This window comes from Hypanus sabinus, chromosome 28, assembly GCF_030144855.1.
Source record: "Hypanus sabinus isolate sHypSab1 chromosome 28, sHypSab1.hap1, whole genome shotgun sequence".
In the NCBI taxonomy this organism is placed as follows: Eukaryota; Metazoa; Chordata; class Chondrichthyes; order Myliobatiformes; family Dasyatidae; genus Hypanus; species Hypanus sabinus.
Window position 1 is genome coordinate 11055030 of NC_082733.1, and position 26325 is coordinate 11081354.

Here is a 26325-nt window from a genome sequence, read left to right on the forward strand (position 1 = left end):
TGAAACTTAAAGTAAAAGGTCTTGATAGAATGGATGTGAAGAGGATGTTTCCTATGGTGGGAGAATCTAGAACCAGAGGAGAAAGCTTCAGAATAGAGGGGTGTCCTTTAGAACAAAGATGAGGAGGAATTTCTTTAACCAGAGAGTGTTGAATCTGTAGGATTTGTTGCCATAGGCAGCTATGGAAGATAAGTCTTATGAATATTTAAGGCAGAGACTGATAAGATTCTTGATTGGACAAGACATGAAGGGATATAGGGAGATGGCAGGAGATTAGAGCTGAAAGGAAAATGGATCAGTCATGATGAAATGGTGGAGCTGACTTTGGCCAAATCGCTTAATCCTGCTCCTCTATCTTACGGTTTCATAATCACAGACCCCACCCATCCTGGATATTTTCTCTTCATCCATCTCCCATAGGGTAAAAGGTACAAAAGCCAGAAAGCATGTACCACCAAGCTCAAGAACAGCTTCTACCCCGCTGTTATAAAACTATTGAATGCTTCCTTAGTATGATAAAATGGACTCTTGTCCACAAAATCTATTTCATTTTGGCCTTGCACCATTGTCTACATGCACAACACATTCTCTGTAACTTTATTCTGCATTGTTATTGTTTTGCCCTGTACTAACACAATCCACTGTGTAATGATTTAGTCTGTATAAACAGTATCGATGGACAAGCTTTTCACTGCACCTCAGTACATGTACACTAATAAACCAATTACAATTCCCCTTCCCATTTCAACACTGATCTATTCCCAGCCTTCTCCACTGCAAACGTGCAGCCAAACTCAAACTACAGGAAGACATTCTTATTCTGCCTGGGTTGTCTACGACTAAATGGTAAGTACATTGAATTTTCCATCCTCAGAATACCCACACTCACTGTCTCCTTTCTCTCTCTCTCCATCTTATCAATACAGTTTCTTTCCTCTCCCAACTGGTCCCATTGCCTATCACCCACACACTATATCTATTAGTTCCCCTCTCCCCACCACTGATTGTTCCATCTGCCCATCATTCCTCCTTTACCTTTTTCCACATCACCTTCAATACTTATCATATTTTAGTACTTGCATCCTCTGCTATTACCTTCACTTTATCCTTTTCCTGCTCCTTTTAAAAATGGTGTCCCTCTTTTCATCTACCTGTACCTATTATCTATCAATTGCTCTTGTCTGAATCCACACTGTTTCCATCTATCTGCCCATCACCCATCTCTTCACCTGGATCCACCTGTCACCTACCAGCCCCTGCCTCACCCCTCCCTTTAACTTCATTATACTGTCTATCTCCCCTTATGCAAGCTCTCAATCTAGTTCTTTTGCACCTACAGGCACTGCTCAACCCACTTAGAACCTCCAACAGTTTGTTTTCGACATTTACATTAATCCTATATTAATCCCGTTTTATTTAAGCTCAAGAGATACAACACAGTAACAGGCCCTTCTGGCCCAATGGGTCCATGTCATCCAATTACACCCCTGTGACCAATTAACCTACTGACCAGTACATCTTTGGAATCTGGGAGCAAACCAGAGCACATGAGGAAACCCAAGAAGAATATACAAATTCCTTGTTATCAACGGCCCAGTTTAGCACAGATCGCTGGTGCTGTAGCAATCTTACGTTAACTGCTATGCTACCATGTTACCCTATTCACCCACATTTCCATTAATCCTCTTCAGAATCTACCACTCACCCACAGACAAGAAGCAATTTACAGCAACTAGTTAAGCTTGCAAATCCACACATCTCTGACAGACATAAGGGACTGCAGACATAAAACCCTGCACGTTTCTGCAGAAGGACAGTGGAGAGCATCCTGACTGGTTGCATCACTGCCTGTTATGGAGGCTCCAGTGAGCAGGATCCAAAGAGGCTGCAGAGGATTGTAGAGTCAGCCAGCTCCATCATGGGCACAACATTCAGGACATTTTCAAAGGATGGTTTCTCATTAAGGAACCCCACCATCCGGGACATGCCCTCTTCTCATTACTACCATCGGGAGGGAGGTACAAGAGCCTGAAGATCTACACTCCATGTTTTGGGGACAGCTTCTTCCATTCTGCCATTACAAGTGATCCATGAACACTACCTTGCTCTTCCTTCTTTGCACTGTCTATCTGTCTATCTACCTACTCACTTTGTGGCTAATGTCTTGCATTGTACTGCTGCCACAAAACAACACATTTTCAAATGAAGAAAGACAAAAAAGGAGGAAGTTGGAGCCAGTGGAGAGATGGGGTGAGTGAAGGCGGAGACCATACAACAGTTGAACAACACTGGATTGTCTTACAAAACTGCACAGATTCTGACCAAGTTACTGGTAGCTCTACATCCTTTCTCATGTCTTTAACCCTAATGGAGGGCTGGTCAACATTGTGCATGTGTATGTGGGGGGGGGGATGGAATTGGGCGGATGATGGGGCTTGGTGCCAATTTCTGAACATGGTTGATCAATTATCTGTGGTTTGTATTATATTCCTGTGGGAAGTAAGACTGAAGGGATTGATAAATTGAAGAAACTGACACAGCAGTAACACAGAAAAAATAATGAAGAAACAGTGATCATCTCAAAACCCAATAATGCTGAAAAGGAAAGTGGAAATTACAAAGTAAAGAAAAGAAATCTTAAAGAAAATGCCTCTTTCTCTTTAGGCTTCAGCTGATCTCTGCCAGATACTGTGCTTGGCCAGAATGGCTTCTTCACTTCACTAAACAGGCAGCCATGAAACTGTGCTATCTGACATACAGACATAGGGATTGGCACACAACTGAAACATTGGCATCTCATCCATGAGCAGGAATCATTCAAGCTTCATTCCTCCTAGAAACCCACAGAACCAGCTAGTAAGGCATTACATCAGGAGGCCCACACTGCCAACTTGGATCAGGATGGGGGTAACACCATCATCCATGTTTATACAAGGCCAATGATAAATGGTCACTTTATCATTAATTCTCAGTTTAATCAGAGGTAGCTAATGCTACACTCAGTCAAAATACTGATTTCAAGGGTAGTCACAGAGAACTTACTCGGAAATCCACCTACCTACTCAGGAGTAGGTCTGAAAGGAGGTCTGGATCGAGTGGTCCTGGTAGAAGGCAAATTGATCAATAGCAAGCAGGTGACACATGAGCAACACACAAAATGCCAAAGGAACTCAACCAGTCAGGCGGCTTCTGTGGAGGCAAATGGACAATCAACATTTCAAGTGGAGAACCTTCATCTGGATCTGAAATAGGGTGGGGGAGAGATATCTTTCAGTCCAGATGAAGGGTTTCACCCCAAAATGTTGACTGTTTATTTCACTCCATGTATGCTGTCCGACATATTCAGTTCCTTCAGTCTGTTGTTCCAGATTTCAGTATCTGCAGTCTCCTGTCTCCAGCGGACATGTGGTTGCTATTTTATAGCCTGTCTATGGTGTCCTCCACCAAGTGTTCCACTTTTCCCAAACCCTAAAAGCATGCAGATTGGTCAGTTAACTGGACGCTGAGAACTGCAGAATGAGGGGGTTGGTGAGAATGTGGGATTGATGTATGGTTAGTGTAAATGGGTGGTTGATGGTCAGCATGGACTCGGTGAGCTTCAGGACCTGTTTCCATGCTGTATCTCGTCATGAGTCCTTGAGTATGATGCACCAGCTAGCCAGCAAGATTATTGACCAAACTCTTCTTGGGTCTGTAGCCTATTTTATTGATGGCTGAGCTTTACAATGCAAATGTCCTTTGCAGTTCATCCCCTCAAATAATGGATGCTGATATGTCATCAGAGGATATATCACATCAGTGCCTGAGGTAACAATAGTTTGCAAGTTATTCTTTCAACATTGCACCTCTGCCTGCTCACAACGGGCCCGTTACAGGTAACTTCTACCCACTGAACTGGGTAACATTCACTTGGCATGCTATAGCTGATAGATTCCAGCTCTGAGTACAGCAGTTTTAATATTTCTGTCATGCATATAGGGACATAAACCATCAGCAAGGGTATTCAGATTAAACTGCTATCTTTCTTGGCCTGTGTATTGAATGTTGTTGAAGAATCCTTCCCACCCTTACATTTTCAGAATTCACCAGAATGACAGGTTCAGCAGTACATGATGCTCAGGATTTGCACAGAATGCAAATAGTTAATTTAGAGGGGATCCCCTAAGATAAGAAAGTACCAAAGTTTTGGTCTCTCAACATGAAGCAGTAGGGGAAGTCCAACGCAGAGATCATTTAAAAGTCCTTCCACGTCATTTGTGACAAGGCTCAGGTCTTTTTTAAATTTCACTAGCACATTTCACTAGAATATTTTTTAAATAAATCATTGGCAATGCAGGATATAAACTACAAGATGTGATTCATCATTCTGCACATATATCAGATATGGCAAATACTACACTCTTTGCTAAATCAGGTGTAGCAAGTTCAGGCACTAAATACAGATTTGTCAAAAAAAAACAACTGTTCTCTCTCCTCCTTGTATGCTGCTGAAGCATGAACTTAGTAATTAGCCAGTTTTGCCATGATAGTCACTCCACCTCTCTGGCTTCCAATATAAATTGACCAAATGACTGCGAAGAATAAAAACTCAGTTGTAATAAGGAGTGGAGCTGGCCTGTAAAGAACTTAGGTGACTGCCAGTTATGTTATTGTGGGCCAATTTCAACAGCGCTCCATTTGGAAATGAGAGCCATACTCAGAAGTACTAGCATACCTGAGCTTTTGCTTTGACTGAGAACTGCCAAGTCTGACTCCCTCTAGGCCTGGCTGTACACTAGCTCTTATACATGTTATTGTGCAGAGTCAGGGCTGGAAACTCCAACTGCTAACTTTCCAATTTTAATAAGCTTTTACCACTAAACAATTGGCCAGTTTACAACATACCACTGTTTGATTTTCATCGTTAATCTTTCACATGAACAATCTGTGATGAGAGGAGCCGTTCAGCCGATGAAAGCCCTCACCTTGATTGGAACAGACTCCACCGCATAATAATTCTCCGAAACCCTTAGATCCTTGCCCTCGGATTGTGCACTGTTTCCTGTCCTCAGTTCGATCTCCTGTTAAGAGCTGCACTTTGCACAGAGTTTACAGCCATTTTGCTCACAAATTCACTATTTTGTTTTTTTATTTTAGGTGGGTGATTTTTACCTACACTATGCTGATAAATTGCAGATCAACTGCTTCTTCTAGATTAACTTTCATTTTCATAGGTTTCAAAGTGCAGTGAAAATGGAAATTACACCTTCCCCTCCCTAACCACCACTTGTACCAAGTGAAATGTCATTAATCCAAGTTTCTAAGAAAGAATTACTTGGCTAGTCCTAAGTTGGGCTTCAAACTTCCACACTGGTAACTGTCCAGCATCTTTTTCAGGCAAGTGAGAAAGAGCCCTATCTTTCTTTCCAGCTTGTGAGAAGTTTACAAATAACAAGTGATTTTACTCTTGTGTAATAGTTGAGGAACGTGTTAGGAAAACTGAACATGGCAGATTCACCTCAAGTTGCAGATCACCGATCTGTCTTGTTTGCACATGTGGGGCTTTAGGACTTAAAATAAAAACAGTGTGGAAACTAATTTAGTTGGAACGAAATAAAGATCGGAGCAGAAATTAAACAAAAACTGCCAAAACTGCCAAGCTGCTCATTCCTCACAGTGCAGACAGTTTCCTCAGCTATTAATTCACTGCTAGTAATATCAGCAAAGTTTTCCATCGCTAACCACACACAACATGTGCCTCATGCCGCAGACACCAGTGTTCCCCAATGATAGGAAGCTGCTGGCAGTGAATGTACTAGGGGCAGCTCAGTTCCAGACACAACTGAAAATCGTGCATCAGTTACAGGTCCTGAAGGCAATGTCACTTGCATTTATAAAGAGGCAGAAACTTTAACCACAGGATCTTATTCATTTGGCTGGTCATACAATTAGGACACAATTGGATAAGTGTCAATTAGGTCTGCTCATAACTTTACAGGATTTGGCTTTGTTGGCTAAGTCTGCCCACTTTGTAGAGGATTGCAGTAGATCATAAAGGTTTTGAGAACCTTTACCAGCATGTCCTTGCTCAGTCTAATTGCTCATGAGAGCAATCGCTGAGCTGTCCACAGACCTCAGTAACCATTCAGAAACAATTTCTCCTCTACATTAACTCTTCCCAAATTAATAATGAGAGAAAATTGTTCTTGCCAATTCTCTACACATCTGACAAGCTATTTCTCTCAACATCTAGTGCTGAGTTGGTGATATCTGTCCCATCCTCCCTCTGGTAGGTCTATGGTACACAGCCTACTGAAAGCAAACCAAATATTGAGTTCCAGACACCCAGCTGTGCTCCTACACTGCAATGGGACTATTTCTATCTTGTCTCCAGGTACACGGGTATTGACATTCCATTTCTCCAGAAGAATCTAATGTGACATATTTAAAACCAGGAGGAAAAAGGCTTAAGAGTAGGGTAAGAGGCATAGAGAAGATCTGAGGAAGAATTATTTTGAGCAGAATGTGGTTGGAATCTGAAACGCTATACTTGAGGGGTGATGGAGACTGAGAATCTGACAAGTATATAAGAAAATATTTACTTGTTTATGCCAGCAAACACCACCCCTGCGGGCGAGATCCTCAAGATGGTCCACAACACTGCTTCTTTCACTTCCTATATGCTTTTTTTCTGGTAATGTTGGAGGCTGTGACCTAATTCGATGGTGTGTTTTCAGGCTGGTGTGCAATCTGGCATGTTGCTGTCTCCGAGTGGGTCCAGGAGGTGAACGGCCTCCTCGAGGCCACGAAGCGTGGAGACAGGGCACGAGCCCATGATCAATTCCATTTCTCACCAATCTCACTGATTAAAACACTGAGGAAGGTGGAAATCATCGAGGTAAGTGCAGAAGACAAGCGAGTGTTCAGTGCTGTCTATCAGCCTCTCACATGCTGCTGTCAGAGAAAGTGTCTGTGTGACCATCTCTCTCTCCCTCTCACTTGTTGTCAGAGAAAGTGTCTGTGTGACCATCTCTCTCTCTCTCCCTCTCACTTGCTGTCAGAGGTGTCTGTGTGACCATCTCTCTCTCTGTCTCTCACCCTCTCACTTGCTGTCAGAGAAGGTGTCTGTGTGACCATCTCTCTCTCTGTCTCTCACCCTCTCACTTGCTGTCAGAGAAGGTGTCTGTGTGACCGTCTCTCTCTCTCTCTCTCTCCCTCTCACTTGTTGTTGTCAGAGAAAGTGCCTATGACCATCTCTCTCTCTCTCTCCCTCTCACTTGCTGTCAGAGGAAGTGTCTGTGTGTGGTAAACTACATATACCTGTCTGGACACGCCCCTCTGCTGACTGCTCCTGTGGCTCCTCCCACAGACCCCTGTATAAAGGCGATTGGGGCACTGCTTCCCCGTTCAGTCTCTGAGATGCTAATAAAAGCCTATCGTTCGCCTCCCGTCTCCGAGAGTTATTGATGGTGCATCAATTTTATTAGCAGCAATATTAAAACATGGAGAGCATTTTACGACCCGACAGATTGGATATTGACCCTCAATCTCCAGAAGCCGGCATCGCTTTTGAACTCTGGCTTGCGTGCTTCCAATCGTACCTGGAGGAGATTCGTGTGACCGAGCCTGCCACGATGCACACAATTCTCCTCTCCAGGGTCAGTCCGCGGGTCTACTCCCTGATCAGAGACCTGCCGACCTACCAAGGGGCAATGGACACCCTCAAAAGACAAAACCTGCGGCCGGTGAACGTCTACGCAAGACATTGCTTAGCGACATGGCGGGCCAGAGAGTCAAGCACTGAGTTTGTCCGGGCCCTACAGACACTCGTGCGGGGCTGCGACTGCAGGGGACTGACTGTGGAATAGCATGCGGAGCTGCTAGTAAGAGACGCCTTTGTTACGGGGATCGGGTCAGTGTACGTGCGCCAGCGGCTGCTGGAACACACCGATCTTACCTTACTTTCAACGATCGAGCTGGCCGACACGCTGGAGGCCACTCTGCACAACGCTGACACTGTCCAGGCGCGTGATCTCTCGCCGGCCCCGGGGACGCTGCAGACCCCACAACCCGCCGGCGAATCGACCTTGGCTGCTGCCAGTCACGAGTCCGCGCAGTGTTACTTCTGCGGACTCGAAAAGCACCCCCGAAAACACTGTCCGGCCCGAGAAGCTACCTACTCCAGCTGAGGAAACAAGGGCCACTTTGCCAAGGCCTGTGAGTCCAAACCACGAGCGGGGTTGAGCAGTGCCACATGCGAGGCATGGGGGTTGCCATCTTGGTCGCCGTCATCTTGCCTTCCCGCCGCATATGAGGCATGGGGCGGCCATCTTTGTCAGCACCACCTCGCCCCGCCTCCAACCCACAGGTGCTTACCAGGCACCAAGATGGCGATTCAACTCTGGCCTGCATGACCCTCGACCAAAGCGCTCCACACCAGCTTGCAAGGTTAATGATGGACATCCTGGTGGAGGGGCACAGGACTACCTGCCTGTTTGACACGGGCAGCACTGAGAGTTTCATTCACCCGGACACAGTGCAACACTGGACTCGTGACACAGCCGGTAAGCCAGAGGGTCACCATGGCTTCTGGATCGCATTCCACAGACATCCGGGGGGGGGGGGGGGTTGTGTAGCGACATTGGTGGTGCAGGGCGCAGAATATCGGGACTTTGCATTACTGGTCATGCCTCAACTGTGTGCCCCTGTGCTATTGGGGCTCCACTTCCAGAGCCACCTGAAAAGTGTGACAATGGCGTATGACAGGCCCGTCCCATCAATCACTGTCAGAAATCCTCAGTTTTGTGGGACTTCGTCATATACCCCACTACTGACCACACACACACACACCGACCCCCACATCCCACCCAACACCATGCCGACAGCTGCGCTACTGACACCACTTGCAGCCTCTCCACCCTCAAGATCCCTCCCCCACCGCTGTTCGACAACCTGACCCCCCCAACTGTAAACCTGTGGCAACTAAAAGCAGGAGGTACAGCGCGGGGGACAGGGCCTTCATTAAGTCGGAAGTGCAGCGGCTGCTCAGGGAGGGGATCATTGAGCCAAGCACAAGTCCTTGGAGGGCCCAGGTGGTCATTGTTCGGACTGGGCAGAAAAATAGGATGGTGGTGGACTATAGTCAAACCATCAATAGGTTCACGCAGCTTGACGCGTACCCCCTACCCTGCCTCATGGATATGGTCAATCAGATAGCTCAGTACAAGGTGTACTCGACCATAGACCTGAAATCCGCTTACCATCAGCTCCCCATCCACCCGGAGGACCGCCCCTACACCGCCTTCGAGACAGGCAGCAGGTTCTATCACTTCCTGCGTGTCCCCTCCAGTGTCATGAATGGTGTCTCTGTCTTCCAGAGGGAAATGGACCGGATGGTGGCCCAGTGCCAACTGAAGGCCACATTCCCATATCTGGATAACATCACCATCTGCGGTCACGACTGGCAGGATCATGACACCAACCTCCAACGATTTTTCCAAGCAGCCAAAACTCTTAACCTCACCTATAACAGGGACAAGTGTGTGTTCGGAACCACCCAACTTGCTATCCTTGGGTATCTCGTGGAAAACGGGGTCATTGGCCCTGACCCCGACCGTATGCGCCCCCTGTTGGAACTCCCTCTTCCCACCACCCTCAGAGCCCTCAAACGGTGCCTGGGCTTCTTTTCCTAATACGCCCAATGGGTCCCTCACTATGCAGACAAGGCCTGCCCCCTGGTCAAGTCCACCGCATTTCCCCTCTCAGCCGAGGCCCGCGTGGCCTTCAGCAGTATTAAAGGGGACATTGCCAAAGCAACGATGCATGCGGTGGATGAGACCATTCCCTGCCACGTAGAGAGTGACGCCTCCGACTTCGCACTGGCTGCTACCCTCAATCAGGCAGGAAGGCCGGTAGCATTCTTTTCTCGTACCCTTCAGGGCCCTGAAATTTGGCACACCGCAGTGGAGAAAGAAGCCCAGGACATAGTGGAAGTTATTAGGCACTGGAGGCACTATCTTGCCGGCAAAAGGTTCACCTTGCTGACCGACCAGCGCTCAGTTGCGTTCATGTTCAGCAACCAACAGCGGGGCAAAATCAAAAATGATAAAATTTTGAGGTGGAGAATAGAACTCTCCACCTACAACTATGACATCCTGTACCGGCCTGGAAGGCTCAATGAGCCCCCTGATGCCCTATCACGGGGAGCGTGTGCCAGTGCGCAGCTCGACCGTCTATATGCCCTCCATGCAGATCTTTGCCACCCGGGGGTCACCCAACTTTACCATTTTGTGAAAGCCCAGAACCTGCCTTACTCCCTTGAGAAAATCAGGACGTTGACCAGGGACTGTCAAGTCTGCACTTAGTGCAAACTGCACTTCTACCGTCCTGAAAAGGCACAACTTATCAAGGCCACCCGCCCCTTTCAGCGACTGTGTCGACTTTTAGGGCCCCCTTCCGTCCACCCACCGCAATATCTACTTTCTCAACATAATCGACGAGTACTCGTGGTTCCCCTTCACCATCCCCTGCCCCGATACCACTGCCACGTCCGTCATAAAAGCCCTGCGCCAGCTCTTCACTCTGTTCGGATATCCCTGCTATATCCACAGTAACAGAGGGTCCGCATTTATGAGTGACAAGCTGCACCAGTACCTGCTGGCTAGGAGTATTGCTACTGGTAGGACCACGAGCTATAATGGACAGGTGGAGAGGGAGAATGCCACAGTGTGGAAGGCCACACTCTTAGCCCTTAAGTCAAAGGGATTGCCGGTCTCTTGATGGCAGGAGGTCCTCCCCAAGGCACTCCACTCCATCCGCTCTCTGTTATGCAAATCCACCAATGCCACCCCTCTTGAGCGACTCTTTTCTTTATCCAGGAAATCTGCCACTGGGACCACCCTACTGGCTTGGCTGACATCCCCAGGGCCAGTGCTGCTCCGGAAACATGTGAGCAACAATAAATACTCCCCGATGGTTGAGAGGGTTCACCTACTTCATGCGAACCCCCAGTATGCCTACGTGGTCTTACCTGACGGGCGGGAGGACACGGTCTCCATCTGCGACCTGGTGCCCTCAGGAGCACCAGACCCCTACCCCAAACACTCCACAGTGACTCTGAACCCCGTACCCAACGATGTATATACCCACAAGACACCGCGCACACCAAGCCCCACACAGACTACTCACGACACTCCCATACCGGGTGCCACGCACACGCATGAGGGATTACTGATGCCTAACGGGCTGGCACCTCAAGTCATGCCAGAGCCAGCAGAACCACCGTCACCGGTGCAATCACCACCAGTGCTACTAGATCGCAGCGACAGACTTGACCGTTGATGGACTTAACCTGTAAATATACTTGTAAGAAACTTCGCCCCGTGGGGACTCTCTTTTAAAACAAAGGGGGGGGGGTGAATGTGGTAAACTATGTATACCTGTCTGGACACACACCTCTGCTGAATGCTCCTGTGGCCCCTCCCACAGACCCCTATATAAAGGCGATTTGAGGCACTGCTCCCCCCTCAGTCTCCGAGATGCTGTGCTCCGTTTTGCTGCTAATAAAAGCCTACCATTCACCTGCTGTCTCTGAGAGTTACTGATGGTGCATCACTATCTGACCATCTCTCTCTCTCTCTCTCTCTCTCTCTCTCTCTCCCTCTCACTTGCTGTCGGGGAAGGTGTCTGTGTGACCATCTCTCTCTCTCTCTCTCTCTCTCCCTCTCACTTGCTGTTGCTGCTGAAGGTGTTTGCATGTGACTGTCTTTCCCTCTCACTCGCTGCTCTCAAAGGAAGATCCCCTGCATTCAAATGATCTCTCTCTCCTCGATGCTTTCTGAGGCTGGTGCTGGAGCAAGGTTTAATTGACTGTGGTTTGTGGATTGGACTGCAGTTCACATTTACGATGTATTTTCTGGTTTATGGTCACTCCTTTTCCTGTTACTATTTTTGGGCGACTTTGAATCAGGCAGTCTGCAGATAATGAGCACCGAGTGGAATTGAATATAGGCTCTTTTGTTTTTGTGTTTTATATTTTGTGTTTTTGCTCGCTCTTTTTTGTTGCAATTTGCATGATTTGATTTTTGCACGTAGGGGAGGGGTGTGATGTTTTCTATGAATGGGCTCCATTGCTTTTATTTTCTCATGGCTATCCATGGGGAGACGAACGTCAGGGTTGTATACTGCATACATACTTTGATAATAAACGTACTTTGAATCCTTTGAAGTACTAGAATCACCAAGACATAGAAGGCTACAGACCAAGTACTGGTAAACCAAATTTGTAGGTCAGATGGGCCAAAGGGACTGTTTCTGCTGATTGATTTGCATCACTAATCCTGCATATGAACAGTCTTACTGAGAAGCTAAATAACTTGCTCCCGTTTCTAGTTACTATGAGTGGGCAGGATAAAATTAATGCTTGCCATTGTATGGATGATTAGTTGTGGAGTCCAAGAACCTGTGGAAATGTGCTATGGACCCCAAGAACTGTCCTTGTTGCTTTGCAGCAAAGATGAAAATATCACTCATAGGTGCTCCGAGGGTTTGCAGTGAAAACACAGTAAGCTAATTTCCAAGCTGCCAGATGGCTTATATTCTGAAACAACCTTGCATGCTTTATAAATCTTTGGTAAAATTTATCAATAATTATCAATTGTTTCTCACTGTGTCAATTGTGTATTTTTGTATATTACCTCTGCAAATTTGCCTTGTCGTGATCACATATTCCCGCTGCTGTCTGTAAGCACGTTCTCCCCATGACTGCTTGGGTTTCTCTGGGTGCTCCGGTTTCCTCCCACAGTCCAATAACATGCCGGTTGGTAGGTTAATTAGTCTCTGTAAATTATCCCCAGATAAATCTGGGATTAAATTAGGGGTTGCTGCGTAGCATGACTCGAAGGGCCAGAAGGGATTATTCCACACTGTTTCTCAATGAATAAATAAACGTCCAATCTGACACCAGATTAGGTTGTCATCTAATAAAGCGCAGGGAGTCCAAACTGTGTAAACTACCTGCAAGTAAACATGCTTGAGAGGAGACCCTCTGGTGGCTGCAGAGACAGGATAGCGTTTAATCTCTCTCCTAAAGGTCTCATCTCCTTTCCCACTTTAGTTGCTGCTTCACATATTGGTATCTCACAGTGTCCTAACTCTCTGCTCCTTCAACACCATTCACATAGTTTAATAAACCACTTGGCACATACTATAGAACTAAGACCACTTGGTGGACTTGATCCTTACCTGCAACGACTGATTTTAATTTAACCCCATTCCAGGAGTTAAGGTATACTATCCGAAGTTCTTGGATTTCATTACTCTGAGTAGATACAAATGATCCCATTATACTATTGAAAAGGGGGAGGAGGAGTTTCCCCATGTCCTAATAGGCATTCTTCCTTGAGACATCACCACCACAATAAAATACCCAATTGATTATTCCTTTGCTCTCTGTAGCACTTTGCACTGTACAAATGAGCAACTGCATTTGCCCACAAGTCATTAGTGACTGTGCATTAAAAGCACATCCTTGTCCGTGAACTGCAATTAGGCACAGTGATGTTGTGGGGGTGAGATGGGTTAATGAACCTTCAGCAGTTTGCAGAGAATCTAACCAGAAGGTCAAGCAGCCTATTCATTGACAACCAGTAGCAATGCACAGCCATTGTTCAGCAGACAAGTGGTTTAACATGTGCTCACCATCATTGAGGACTGCGGTCCAGTGTTTTCTCTTCTTTTGACCTTGTCTGTCTTGGGACTGGCACTGCTGATCTCTAAAGTTGGGCACTCCTTTGGTACAGTGTACATTCTCACACACCTTATGCTCTACGTTGGCTCCCAGGCAGTTTGTCCCTCCTGGACCTGGACTAGTAAATGTAAGGTACAAAGCAACATCAAACTCATTATTAATCAGACACACATAATTGATCACGTACCACTCAATAAACCTCTCCACCATGGTCGGGAAGGGGGGGATAGAGGGAGGTGTAAAGGGGAGGGAAGGGTGGAGGGTGAGGGAGGGAAGGAGGAGAGGGGGTAGAAGGGAGGGGCAGGGGTATGGGGGAGTGGGAGAGGGGGACAGCCCTTTGGCCCACTGAATTTCTCCTGACCATCAACTATCCATTTACAATTATCCTATTTATTCTGCTTCTTGCCACTTTCTATTAAACCAGCTGACAACATTTATATAGAAAAAAGTGGTCAGTGAGTAATGCCTCTCACTTGCTCACCATCAATAATTTAAAAAGTAAGTACACATTTCAGCAGTTTACCAATGGGCATTCTACATCTGGTGATGTGTGAGTAACCCGATGGCAGAAAGTAGACTGTGACATGTGCCTGTTACTGCCAGTTTGATCAGGTAGACATTTGCTCCAGATTTCATATTCAAAGTCATATCCAACCTGACATATCTTGCACCTTACTGTCTAGCTGCACTGCAGTTTCTCTGTAGCTGGTACATTTTATTCTGCATTCTATTATTCTGCTTCAATGCATTGTGTAAAGACTTGATCTGTATGAACAGTATGCAAGACAAGGTTTTCACTGTATCTCGGTACACATGACACTGATAAATAAATTCAATTTGAAATTTAAATTTCTAATCATAGAGACAGAGCCAGACAGCATGGAATCAGGCCCTTTGGCCAACTTGTTTCTGCTAGCTGTGAATTACTTATCTACCTTAGTCCCTTTTTCTAAGACTCCATGCCATGCATTTCAAGTGTTCATCTAAACACTGGCTCGATGTTGTGGCTGGCTCTGCCTTCACCAACTACTTGGGTAGAATTCCACCCTCTGGGTGAAAAAAAAAATCCTCCTTAAATCCTATCCCGTACCTCAAATTTCTGCCATTTGGCATGAGAATCCCTAACAAGGGGGAAAGTTTCTCATCGTGTGCCTTCATTATGCCCCTAATAATTTTCTGGAATTCCCGGAATTCCCTCCACTCCAAAGAAAAGAAGACACAGTAGCTCCTCATAATTGAAGCATTCTGTCCCAGTACATCCCAGTGAATCTCCTCTGCACCCTCCCCAGGCATAGCAAGCAAGTAACAGCAACTGGTGAAAGAGGGTGGCAAGCCAACGTAACTTTTGACAGCAGTACACAGGGAGCTCAAAACTGTGCAATGGTGTGTGAGGAGGGGTGAGACAGTACAGACAGAGGACTGCACCTTTAAAATAATAATATAGTGGGAGCAATGCACAATTAGAGGCCCTATACAAAGCAGCACCTCACAGTAAGAGCAGAGTACAAACACAGGACTATATTGAAACAGAGAGAAATATGGACTCATTGAGTATCATAATGTTGTGCTCTCTACACTATCAGAGGGGCAGTACTGAGGGGAGTAAACATTAACATGGACAGATGGATGTCTGAATAATCTCTTTAGGGCCAGAATCATGCTGGTGTATCTGCACAGCACTCCATCCAGCTTTATGCACATCCAGTGGTCTAGGGTGCTGGCAGACAGTGACATATCAGGAACATCAACCTCTTCAATCCCAGAAACCTTATTCAAAGAGTATAGAGAAAAACCTCTGGCAGTATTGCAACAGTGCTGGCTTCCCCTCTGATTGTGCTGATGTACAGATAAGGGAGTTCACAGAGCCTGGATACAGAGAGAGATTATCCAGGAACATGTACAAATTTATACAGTCTCTAGTACATGTACAGGTTTATACACAGACTGTGGAGGCTACAGTGGTTTCTAGAGAGTCTGCAGTGTATGGATGGGTTTAGAGACAAGTCTGTAATGTATTTATGTTTATAGAGTCTGTAATGTATGTGTGCTTATAGAGAGTCTATAGTGTATGGATGGGTTTGTACACAGCCTGTAACGTATGTATGTTTATAGACAGTCTGTAATGTATGTATGTACGTTTATAGAGTCTGTAATGTATGTACATTTATAGAGAGTCTATAGTGTAAGGATGGGTTTAGAGACAGTCAGTAGTGCATGTTCAGGTTTATATACAGTACATATTGTATGAATAGATGTATAGAGTCTGAGCAGTATTTAGAGGTTGATAGAGAGCTTGTAGCTCTTTCACACGGTGATGAAGTGGAGAACATGTATGCACTGATCGACTGTCTGTGCAGTCTTTACATGAGGTGACTTCCTGCGCAGCCTCCAACCCAGAAAACCTCTCCTCCAGAGTTTTTGGATTCAGGTCAACATTGAAGCCCTTTTTCATTCTCGTAAGGACGTCACATTCCTTATCCATGTACCCTGTCCATCTTCAGCCTCCACACCTCTAGCCAAAGCCCCCATCACATGCTGCTGCCGTTTATCTGGTGAGGTGATGGGAAATGCAGCTTTCCCTGGTCTGAGTGATCTTCCTCTCCCTCCCTGTCTGCACATTCCTACCCCACAAATGAAATCCACATCCAGGAAAGAGAAAGATAGTGATAAAGATAACCAGAAACAGAATTGAAGTTTACTACAACTAATTAAACCATGATCCCAGACCTTTTGTAATTGGTTTATTATTGTCACATGTACTGAGATACAGTGAAAAGCTTTTGCTTAAAGTTCAAAGTAAATTTATTATCAAAGTGTGTATATATTACAATATCTAATGTTGAAGTTTATATTGATGTAGGCAGTCAATGGTTGGGAAGATGTTGGAGTCCATAATTAAGGATGAGGTTTCAGGGTGTTTGCAGGCACATGCTAAAATAGGCCAAAGTCAGCTTGATTTTCTTGAGGGAAAATCTTGCCTGACAAATCTGTTAGAGTACTTTGAGAAAATAACAGGCAGGATAGACAAAGGAAAACCAGTGGATATTGCTTACTTGGATTTTCAGAAGGCCTTTGACAAAGTGCCACACATGAGGCAGCTTAACAAGGTAAGAGCTCATGATATTGTAGGAAAGATACAAGCATGGATAGAGGACTGGCTGGCTGGCAGGAGGCGAAGGGGGACTTACTTGTTGGCTGCCCGTGACTAGTGGTGTTCCACAGGGATCGGCTCTGGGACTGCTTCTTTTCACATTATATGTCAATGATTTGGATGATGGATTGATGGCTTGGTGGCCACTTTTGCAGAAAATACAAAGATAGGTGGAAAAGCAGGTAGTATTGAGGAAGCAGGGAGTCTGCAGAAGGACGTAGACTGATTGGAAGAATGGGCAAAGAAGTGGCAGATGGAATATAGTGTAGGGAGGTTTACAGTCATGCACTTTGATAGAAGAAATAGAGGTGTAGACTATTTTCAAAACTCCAAATATCAGAGGTGCAAAGGGACTCCTCATGCAGGATTTCCTAAAGGCTTACTTGCAGTTTGAGTCGGTAGTAAGGAAGGCAAATACAATGTTAGCATTCATTTTAGGAGGGCTAGAATATAAAAGCAAGGGGCAACACTGATGCTTTATGAGGCATTGGTCAAACTGCACTTGGAGTACTGTGAGCAGTTTTGGGCCCCTTATCTAAGAAAGGATGAGCTGGCATTAGAGAGGATCCAGAGGAGATTCACAAGAATGATCGCAGGCAGGAAAAGGCCAACGCACAGTATGAGGAGCGTTTAATGGCTCTGGACCTATACTCACTGGAGTTTAAAGTTCAAAGTAAAATAAATAATTAGGGTACATACATGTCACCACATACAACCCTGAGATTCTTTTTCTGCAGGCATAATTAGCAAATCTATAGACCAGTAACTGTAAACAGGATCTGTAAACAAACTGTGCAAATGCAGATAACAAATAAATAGCAAAAAAAAGAGCATGAAATAACAAGATAAAAAAGTCCTTAAATGAGTGTCCTTTTGTTTAAGAACCCGATGGTTGAGGGGTAGTAACTGTTCTTGAACCTGGTGGTGCAAGTCCTGGGGCACTTGTACCTACCTAATGGCAGTAGCGAGAAAAGAGCATGGCCTGGGTGATGAGAATCTTTGATAATGGAAGTTGCTTTTCTACGACTATGTTTCATATCAATGTGCTCAATGGTTGGGAGGGTTTTACCTGTGATGTACTAGGCCAAATCCACTACCATTTGTAGGATTTTCTGCCCAAAGGCATTTGCGTTCCCATACCAGGTCATAATGCAGCCAGCCAGCACACTTTTCACATCTACAGAAGTTTGTCAAGGTATTTGATGATGTGTCAAATATCTATAGACTCCTGAGGAAGTAGAGGCATCATTGTGCTTTTGAATTATGGGTCCAGGACAGGTCCTCTTTGAGAAAATAACAGGCAGGATAGACAAAGGAAAACCAGTGGATATTGCTTACTTGGATTTTCAGAAGGCCTTTGACAAGGTGCCACACATGAGGCAGCTTAACAAGGTAAGAGCTCATGATATTGTAGGAAAGATACAAGCATGGATAGAGGACTGGCTGGCTGGCAGGAGGCGAAGGGGGACTTACTTGTTGGCTGCCCATGACTAGTGGTGTTCCACAGGGATCGGCTCTGGGACTGCTTCACTTGGAAGGGAGCGGTGTCGTCCACTGCATGCATCGTAGCTTTGGCAATGTCCGCTTTAATGCAGTTGAAGGCCGCGCAGGCCTCAGCAGAGAGGGGAAACGAGGTAGACTTGACCAGGGGGCGAGCCTTGTCTGCGTAATGGGGGACCCATTGGGCGTAATAGGAAAAAAAACCCAGGCACCGTCTGAGGGCCTTGAGAGTGGTGGGAAGAGGGAGCTCTAACAGGGGGCGCATACGTTCGGGATCAGGCCCAATAACCCCGTTTTCCACGACATACCCAAGTATAGCAAGGCGGGTGGTACCAAAAACACACTTGTCCCTGTTATAAGTAAGGTTCAGAGCTGCGGCCACTTGGAGAAATCGTTGGAGGTTGGCGTCGTGATCTGGCCTGTCGTGACCACAGATGGTGATGTTATCCAGATAGGGAAATGTGGCCTGCAGTTGGTACTGGTCCACCATCCGGTCCATTTCCCTCTGGAAGACAGAGACACCATTCGTGACACCGAAAGGGACGCGCAGGAAGTGATAGAGCCTGCCGCCCGCCTCGAAGGCGGTGTAGGGGCGGTCCTCTGGGCAGATGGGGAGCTGGTGATAAGCGGATTTCAGATCTATTGTCGAGTACACCTTATACTGAGCAATCTGGTTGACCATATCCGCGATGCGGGGTAGGGGGTAGGCTTCAAGCTGCGTAAACCTATTGATGGTTTGACTATAGTCCACCACCATCCTATCTTTCTGCCCAGTCCGAACAACAACTACCTGGGCCCTCCAAGGGCTTGAGCTTGGCTCAATGATCCCCTCCCTGAGCAGCCGCTGCACCTCCGACTGAATGAAGGCCCGGTCCCCCGCGCTGTACCGCCTGCTTTTGGTTGCCACAGGTTTACAGTCGGGGGTCAGGTTGGCGAACAGCGGTGGGGGAGGGACCTTGAGAGTGGAGAGGCTGCAAGTGTCGGTAGCGCAGCTGTCGGCCTGGTTCTGGATGGGATGTGTGTGTGCGGGTGTGTGTGTGGTCAGTAGCGGGGTATGAGAAGAAGTCCCACAAAACTGAGGATTCTTGACAGTGAGTGGTGGGAGGGGCCCGTCGTATACCATAGTCACACTTTCGAGATGGCTCTGGAAGTCCAGCCCCAATAGCACAGGTGCGCACAGATTAGGCATGACCAGCAGCTCAAAGTCCCGATATTCTGTGCCCTGCACCACCAATGTCGCTACACAACCCGCCCGGATGTCTGCGGACTGCGACCCAGAGGCCAAATGGAACCTCCGACTGACCGGCCGCGTTGCGAGTCCGCAGCGTTGCACTGTGAATAAAACTCCCAGTGCTGCCCGTGTCAAACAGGCATCCAGTCCAGTGTCCCTCCACCTGGATGTCCATCATGGACCTTGCAAGCTGGTGTGGGGCGCTTTGGTCAAGAGTTACAGTGGCCAGAGACCCAGTAAGCATCGGAGGGCCGGGGGCGGGGCGTACTGACGTCGACAAAGATGGCCGCTCACATCCGGGGTACCCGGTCAGCATCCGAGGATCGGGGGCGGGGCATGCTGACGCCGACAAAGATGGCCGCCCACATCCCGGCATGCAAGATGGCGGCCCCCACGTTTCACCCGCAGCGCTGCACTCCGCTCGAGGTTGAGACTTACAGACCTTGGCGAAGTGGCCCCGCTTTCCGCAGCTGGAGCAGGTCGCTTCTCGCGCTGGACAGCGTTGTCAAGGATGTTTCTTTTGGCCACAGAAATAACAAAGCACGAGTTTCTGACGGGCCACAGCCGTGGTCAGGGTCGGGGAGCTCGTGGAATCGCGACTGGCGGCGGCGTTGGCGAATTCGCTCCCGGGAGCCGGCGGTGGCGGGGTCTGAGGAGTCCACGGAACCGGCGGGGAATCGCGCGACTGGACAGCGTCGGCGTTATGCCGCGCAGCTTCTAGAGCATTGGCCGTCTCTATCGCCGAGCTTAAGGTAAGATCTGAGTTCTCCAGCAGCCGCTGGCGCATGTATACTGACCTCAGTCCCGTCACAAAGGCGTCTCGCACCAGCAGCTCCGCATGCTGTTCTGCCGTGAGCGTCTTGCAGTCACAAGCTCGGACGAGTGTCTGTAATGCTCGGAGAAACTCAGCGCACGATTCGCCAGGCCGCTGTTGCCGGGTAGCTAAACGATGTCTTGCATAGACGGTGTTCACCGGCCGCAGGTACTGTCGTTTGAGGGCGTCCAGTGCCCCCTCGTAGGTCGGCAGGTCCCGGATAATGGAGTAAACTTTGGAGGAGACCCTCGAGAGTAGGATTCTGTGCATAACGGCGGGTTCAGTCGCACGAAGCTCCGCCAAGTACGATTGGAAGCATGCAAGCCAGTGTTCAAAAGCGAGAGCTGCGTCAGGGTCTTGAGGGTCCAAATCCAACCGGTCCGGACGCAAAACGGGTTCCATGGTTTAAAACTTCCAGTCAATAAAATTGATGCACCATCAATAACTCACACTGAGACGTAGGCGAGATATCGGCTTTTATTGACTGGAAGAAGGAACCAGGAGTGAGTGTCTATCATACAAGGTCTTGGAGACTGAGGCCGAGCGTCAGGCCGCAGGTCTCCTTTATACAGGGGCCTGTGGGAGGAGCCACAGGAGCAGTCAGCAGGGGCGTGTCCCGACAGGCACATAGTTCACCACATGACCCATTGCTTCAATAGGCAAATTGGAGTAGATCCAAGTTGCTACTCATGCAGGAGCTAATATGCTTCAACATCAGCCTCTCAAAACACTTCATCACTGTGGATGTAAGTGCCACTGGGTGATAGTCATTTACCATGCTCTTCTTGGACACCAGCATGATAGAAGAATGGGGGAGGGGGTCCGATATCTCATTGAAACCTATCGAATATTGAAAATCCTAGATAGAGTAGAAGAGAAGAGGATGTTTCTTAAAAGTGGGGGAGTCTAGGACCAGAGGGCACAGCCTCAATAAGATGTCCCTTCAGAACAGAAATCAGGAGGAAGTTCTTAGCCATAGGCTGATGGCTATGGAGGTCAGGTCCTTGGATGTATGTAAAGTGGTGGTTGATAGGTTCTTGATTAGTCAGGGCATCAAAGGTTACAGAGGGAAGGCAAGAGAATAAGGTTGAAAGGGAAAATAAATCATCCATGTTGGAATGGCAGGGCAGACTTGATGGACCAAATGGCCAAATCTGCTCCCATATCTTAAGGTCTTATTTATAGGAAAAATACAAGAGAATTTATGAAAAACTATACACAAAAAGAAAAAGTCTAACAAACAACCAACCAATATGTAGAGGAAGTCAAACTGTACAAATAACAAATAATACTGACAACACGAGTCGCAAAGAGTCCTTCAAAGTGATTCTGTAGGTCATAGAATCGATTCAGAGTAGTGGTGATTTAAATTATTCACACCAGTTCAGAAGCCTGATTATTGTTGGGTAATATCTACTCCTGTGGGGGTGGGTCTTTGATAATGGACGCAGCTTTCTTATGGCAGAGCTCAATGGAAATGTATTTAATGGTGGAGAGTGCTCGCCTGCCATCCAGACAGATCATTTCCATACATTAAGTACATCAATGGAAAAGAAAAACAGAAGTCAGAATATAGAGTTACAGTTAAAGATCAAGGGCATTTTGAACATCCTGGTTTTACAGAATAGTTGAAGTGAAAGAGGAAGGTTTGAATACGGTAGCATTGGTTCCACGAGTCCTGGGCTCAGGGTCCCCACATGCACATTTTGAAAGGCAGCCATCTCCTACTCACACAGCAATAAATCAGAGCCCACTTTGTGGTGGAATCAACTTACGGAGGATTGTCACATTTTCTCTGCCTGAACCTGGCTCCGGTTCCACAGGTGCGGCTGCACATACTCCATTGGCTCCAGCTGCTCCAGTCACCATCCACGTGGTCAGGGAGCGGCGTTTTGCTGACACACTCCCCTGCCCTGCACCACTTGAATTACAAGACAAGTCCATTGTTAGGAGCTGCACTGCCACACCAGCTGCTTACAGATGCTCTATGTACTGGTCTTATCAGTCCCTCCGTTCTCAACTCTGTCCCACCATTTAATCAAGTCACAGCTCAAACTCCTTCGTCTACCTTGTAACCCTCTGCACTCCCTAATCTAGCTGATCTCTGAACTGCTGGGGCACTAGGTCCAGTTTTTCAAGGCCAACAGTGTGAAAAACGTGTTTTCGGGTTTCCCTGTGAAATGGTCTGGCGCTAACTTTGATTCTCTCCCCATAGTTGCTTTTGCCATCTGCAGAGGCCCACATACATCAAATCCTTTTCTAAAACTAAAAACCTAATGAAGAATTGAATATATTTATCACCTTTCAGGACATTCCAAGTCACTTTAGAGCCAGTGAACTCAGTGACGGTCACCTTGATCACCTGTCAAACTTCGAAACTCCTGAGGACAGTCTCACTTTGCTGCCTAATTCAATACTCTGTGCTTCTGTTACCTTTCTGGTGATCCCATGCTGATCTCGTCCCAGGAAATACAACTTTCTTGAAGGATGAACTCTCGATGCAGAGGCAAAAAATGGTGCAAAACAATATGAGAATTTGATCATTAGACAGCCAGCAGGCAGGTTCAAGAAACACCTCAAGGTGTACTGGAATGTTGGGAAGTGGTCAAGATGAGGGATGCAAACAGTGACCACGGAACAGGGTTTGGATTATGGGGTGCAGGCACTGGCATTTATTTTCCCAACATTTAGTACAGGAAAGCCCTTCCTAGAGTCATAGGGTCAGTTAGCACTACAGCATAGAAGCAGACCCTGTGGTCTATCATATTGCACTGCTATTCTGCCTAATCCCATCGACCTGCACCTGGACCACATTCATCCATACCCTCCCTATTCATGTACTTACACAAATTTCACTTAGATGCTGAAATTCAACCTGCATCCAACACTTCCACTGGCAGCTCATTCCACACATACACTACCTTCTGAGTGAAGAAGTTCCCCTTGGGTTCCTCAAATATTTTGCATTTCACCCTTAACCTATGACCTCTAGCTCTAGTCTCACCCAACCTCATGGAAAAAGCCTGCTTGCATTTAGCCTATCTATACCCCTCAAAATTGTGTATACCTCCTTCAACTCCTCTCTCATTCTCTTTATTTTCCTCATGGAGTCAAACTGGATAGCAATCCAAGCATTCAATTGTTTGGCATTTCTGGCTCTCATTAGATCAAAGGGCATAGAAACAGAATTAGACCATTCAGTCCATCAAGGCTGCTTCACCATTCAATCATAGCTGATTTATTTTACAACTCCATTTCACTACCTTCTCCCCGTAACTCTTAACTCCATTACCAACCAAAATCCTAGCACTATGGAGCCATAGAGTCATGTAAAGAGGTCCTTTGACCCAACTGATCCATGCAGACCATGATGCCCCATCCAAGCTAATTCCTTTTACCAGCATTTCACCCATTAACCTCTCAAACTCTGAATAAATATATTCAATGATTGGCCTTCACGGCCATCTGTGGCAATGAATTCTACAGATTCACCACCCTCTGAATGAAGAAATTCCTGTTCATCTCAGTTTTAAAGGTGCACCCCCTTATTCTGAGGCTGTACTCTTGGATACTAGACTGTCTTACTACTGGAAACATTCTCCCCACGTCCAATCCATCCAGGCTCTTCAGTTTCTAGTGGGCTTCAATGAGATCCCATTGTTAGTAATGTGAGGTAGGGGTGCAGTGTACTGTCATGGTGGGGCCAGATACATGACTGGATATTAGAGCACAGGAATATGGGTGGGTTTGCAACTTGAACTGGGACCTGGAGTCTCTAGGATAATTTCTGCCTCCCTTAAACTCACTGGGTTCACTGGATTTTTATTATAATGCAGGGCAATGTGCAAGATGTTAAATACAGATATGTTTGGTTATCAATATCACTAGTCCAGAAAATCTCCTTGTCTGGCACCACCAAAGTCCTGGTGGTCAGCAGGTCAGGAGATGGGAGTGAGATGCCCATTATTTCCCAAAGAAAGACATTCATTAGAACCGAAAAAGAGGCATTCTAAAGTGAGGACTCAGGTTTGTATGAACTGGTGCTAAGTAACTTCTGCACTTCTCACACAGCTGCCCAACTCCAAATCCCAGTAGCAGATATTGATTCAATGCTGGAACAGCTCAGCAGGCCAGGCAGCATCTATGCAAAAGAGTACAGTTGGTAATAGACAATAGACAATAGGTGCAGAGGTAGACCATTCGGCCCTTCGAGCCTGCACCACCATTCTGAGATCATGGCTGATCATCTACTATCAATACCCAGTTCCTGCCTTGTCCCCATATCCCTGGATTCCCCTATCCATAAAATACCTATCTAGCTTCTTCTTGAAAGCATCCAGAGAATTGGCCACCACTGCCTTCCGAGGCAGTGCATTCTAGACCCCCACAACTCTCTGGGAGAAGTTTTTCCTTAACTCTGTCCTAAATGACCTACCCCTTATTCTCAAACCATGCCCTCTGGTACTGGACTCTCCCAGCATCTGGAACATATTTCCTGCCTCTATCTCGTCCAATCCCCTAATAATCTTATATGTTGCAATCAGATCCCCTCTCAGTCTCCTTAATTCCAGCATATACAAGCCCAGTCTCTCTAACCTCTCTGCGTAAGACAGTCCGGACATCCCAGGAATTAACCTTGTGAACCTACGCTGCACTTCCTCTACAGCCAGGATGTCCTTCCTTAACCCTGGAGACCAAAACTGTACACAATACTCCAGGTGTGGTCTCACCAGGGCCCCGTACAAATGCAAAAGGATTTCCTTGCTCTTGTACTCAATTCCCTTTGTAATAAAGGCCAACATTCCATTAGCCTTCTTCACTGCCTGCTGCACTTGCTCATTCACCTTCAGTGACTGATGAACAAGGACTCCTAGATCTCTTTGTATTTCTCCCTTACCTAACTCTACACCATTCAGATAATAATCTGCCTTCCTGTTCTTACTCCCAAAGTGGATAACCTCACACTTATTCACATTAAACGTCATCTGCCAATTATCTGCATACTCACTCAGCCTATTCAAGTCACCCTGAATTCTCCTAACATCCTCATCACATGTCACACTACCACCCAGCTTAGTATCATCAGCAGACTTGCTGATATTATTCTCAATGCCTTCATCTAAATCATTGATGTAAATCGTAAACAGCTGTGGTCCCAATACCGAGCCCTGTGGCACCCCACTAGTCATCACCTGCCATTCCGAGAAACACCCATTCACCGTTACCCTTTGCTTTCTATCTGCCAACTAGTTTTCTAGCCATGTCAATATCTTCCCCCCATTGCCATGAGCTCTGATTTTACCCACCAATCTCCTATGTGGGACCTTATCAAATGCCTTCTGAAAATCGAGGTACACTACATCCACTGGATCTCCCCCATCTAACATCCTGGTTACATCCTCGAAAAACTCCAATAGATTAGTCAAGCATGATTTACCCTTGGTAAATCCATGCTGGCTCAGCCCAATCCTATCACTGCTATCTAGATATGCCACTATTTCATCTTTAATAATGGACTCTAGCATCTTCCCCACTACTGATGTTAGGCTGACAGGTCGATAGCTCTCTGTTTTCTCCCTCCCTCCTTTCTTAAAAAGTGGGATAACATTAGCCATTCTCCAATCCTCAGGAACTGATCCTGAATCTAAGAAACATTGGAAAATGATTACCAATGCATCCGCAATTTCCAGGGCCACCTCCTTTAGTACCCTAGGATGCAGACCATCTGGACCTGGGGATTTGTCAGCCTTCAGTCCCATTAGTCTACTCATCACCGTTTCCTTCCTAATGTCAATCTGTTTCATTTCCTCTGTTACCCTATGTCCTTGGTCCATCCATACATCTGGGAGATTGCTTGTGTCTTCCCTAGTGAAGACAGATCTAAAGTACTTATTAAATTCTTC

At 46.6% G+C, this 26325-nt stretch overlaps 1 protein-coding gene across 2 annotated transcripts in view; it reads right to left on the reverse strand.

The window, feature by feature from the left end:
* adamts17 (ADAM metallopeptidase with thrombospondin type 1 motif, 17) overlaps positions 1-26325 on the reverse strand; it is a 460607-nt gene that overhangs the window by 137731 nt on the left and 296551 nt on the right. For both annotated transcript variants that reach the window (XM_059952603.1, XM_059952604.1), the window contains exons 12-13: positions 22198-22343; positions 13678-13844 (exon numbers count right to left, since the gene is read on the reverse strand). In XM_059952603.1, the coding sequence (XP_059808586.1) occupies positions 13678-13844; positions 22198-22343 (313 nt within the window). The remainder of the gene's footprint in view (positions 1-13677; positions 13845-22197; positions 22344-26325) is intronic.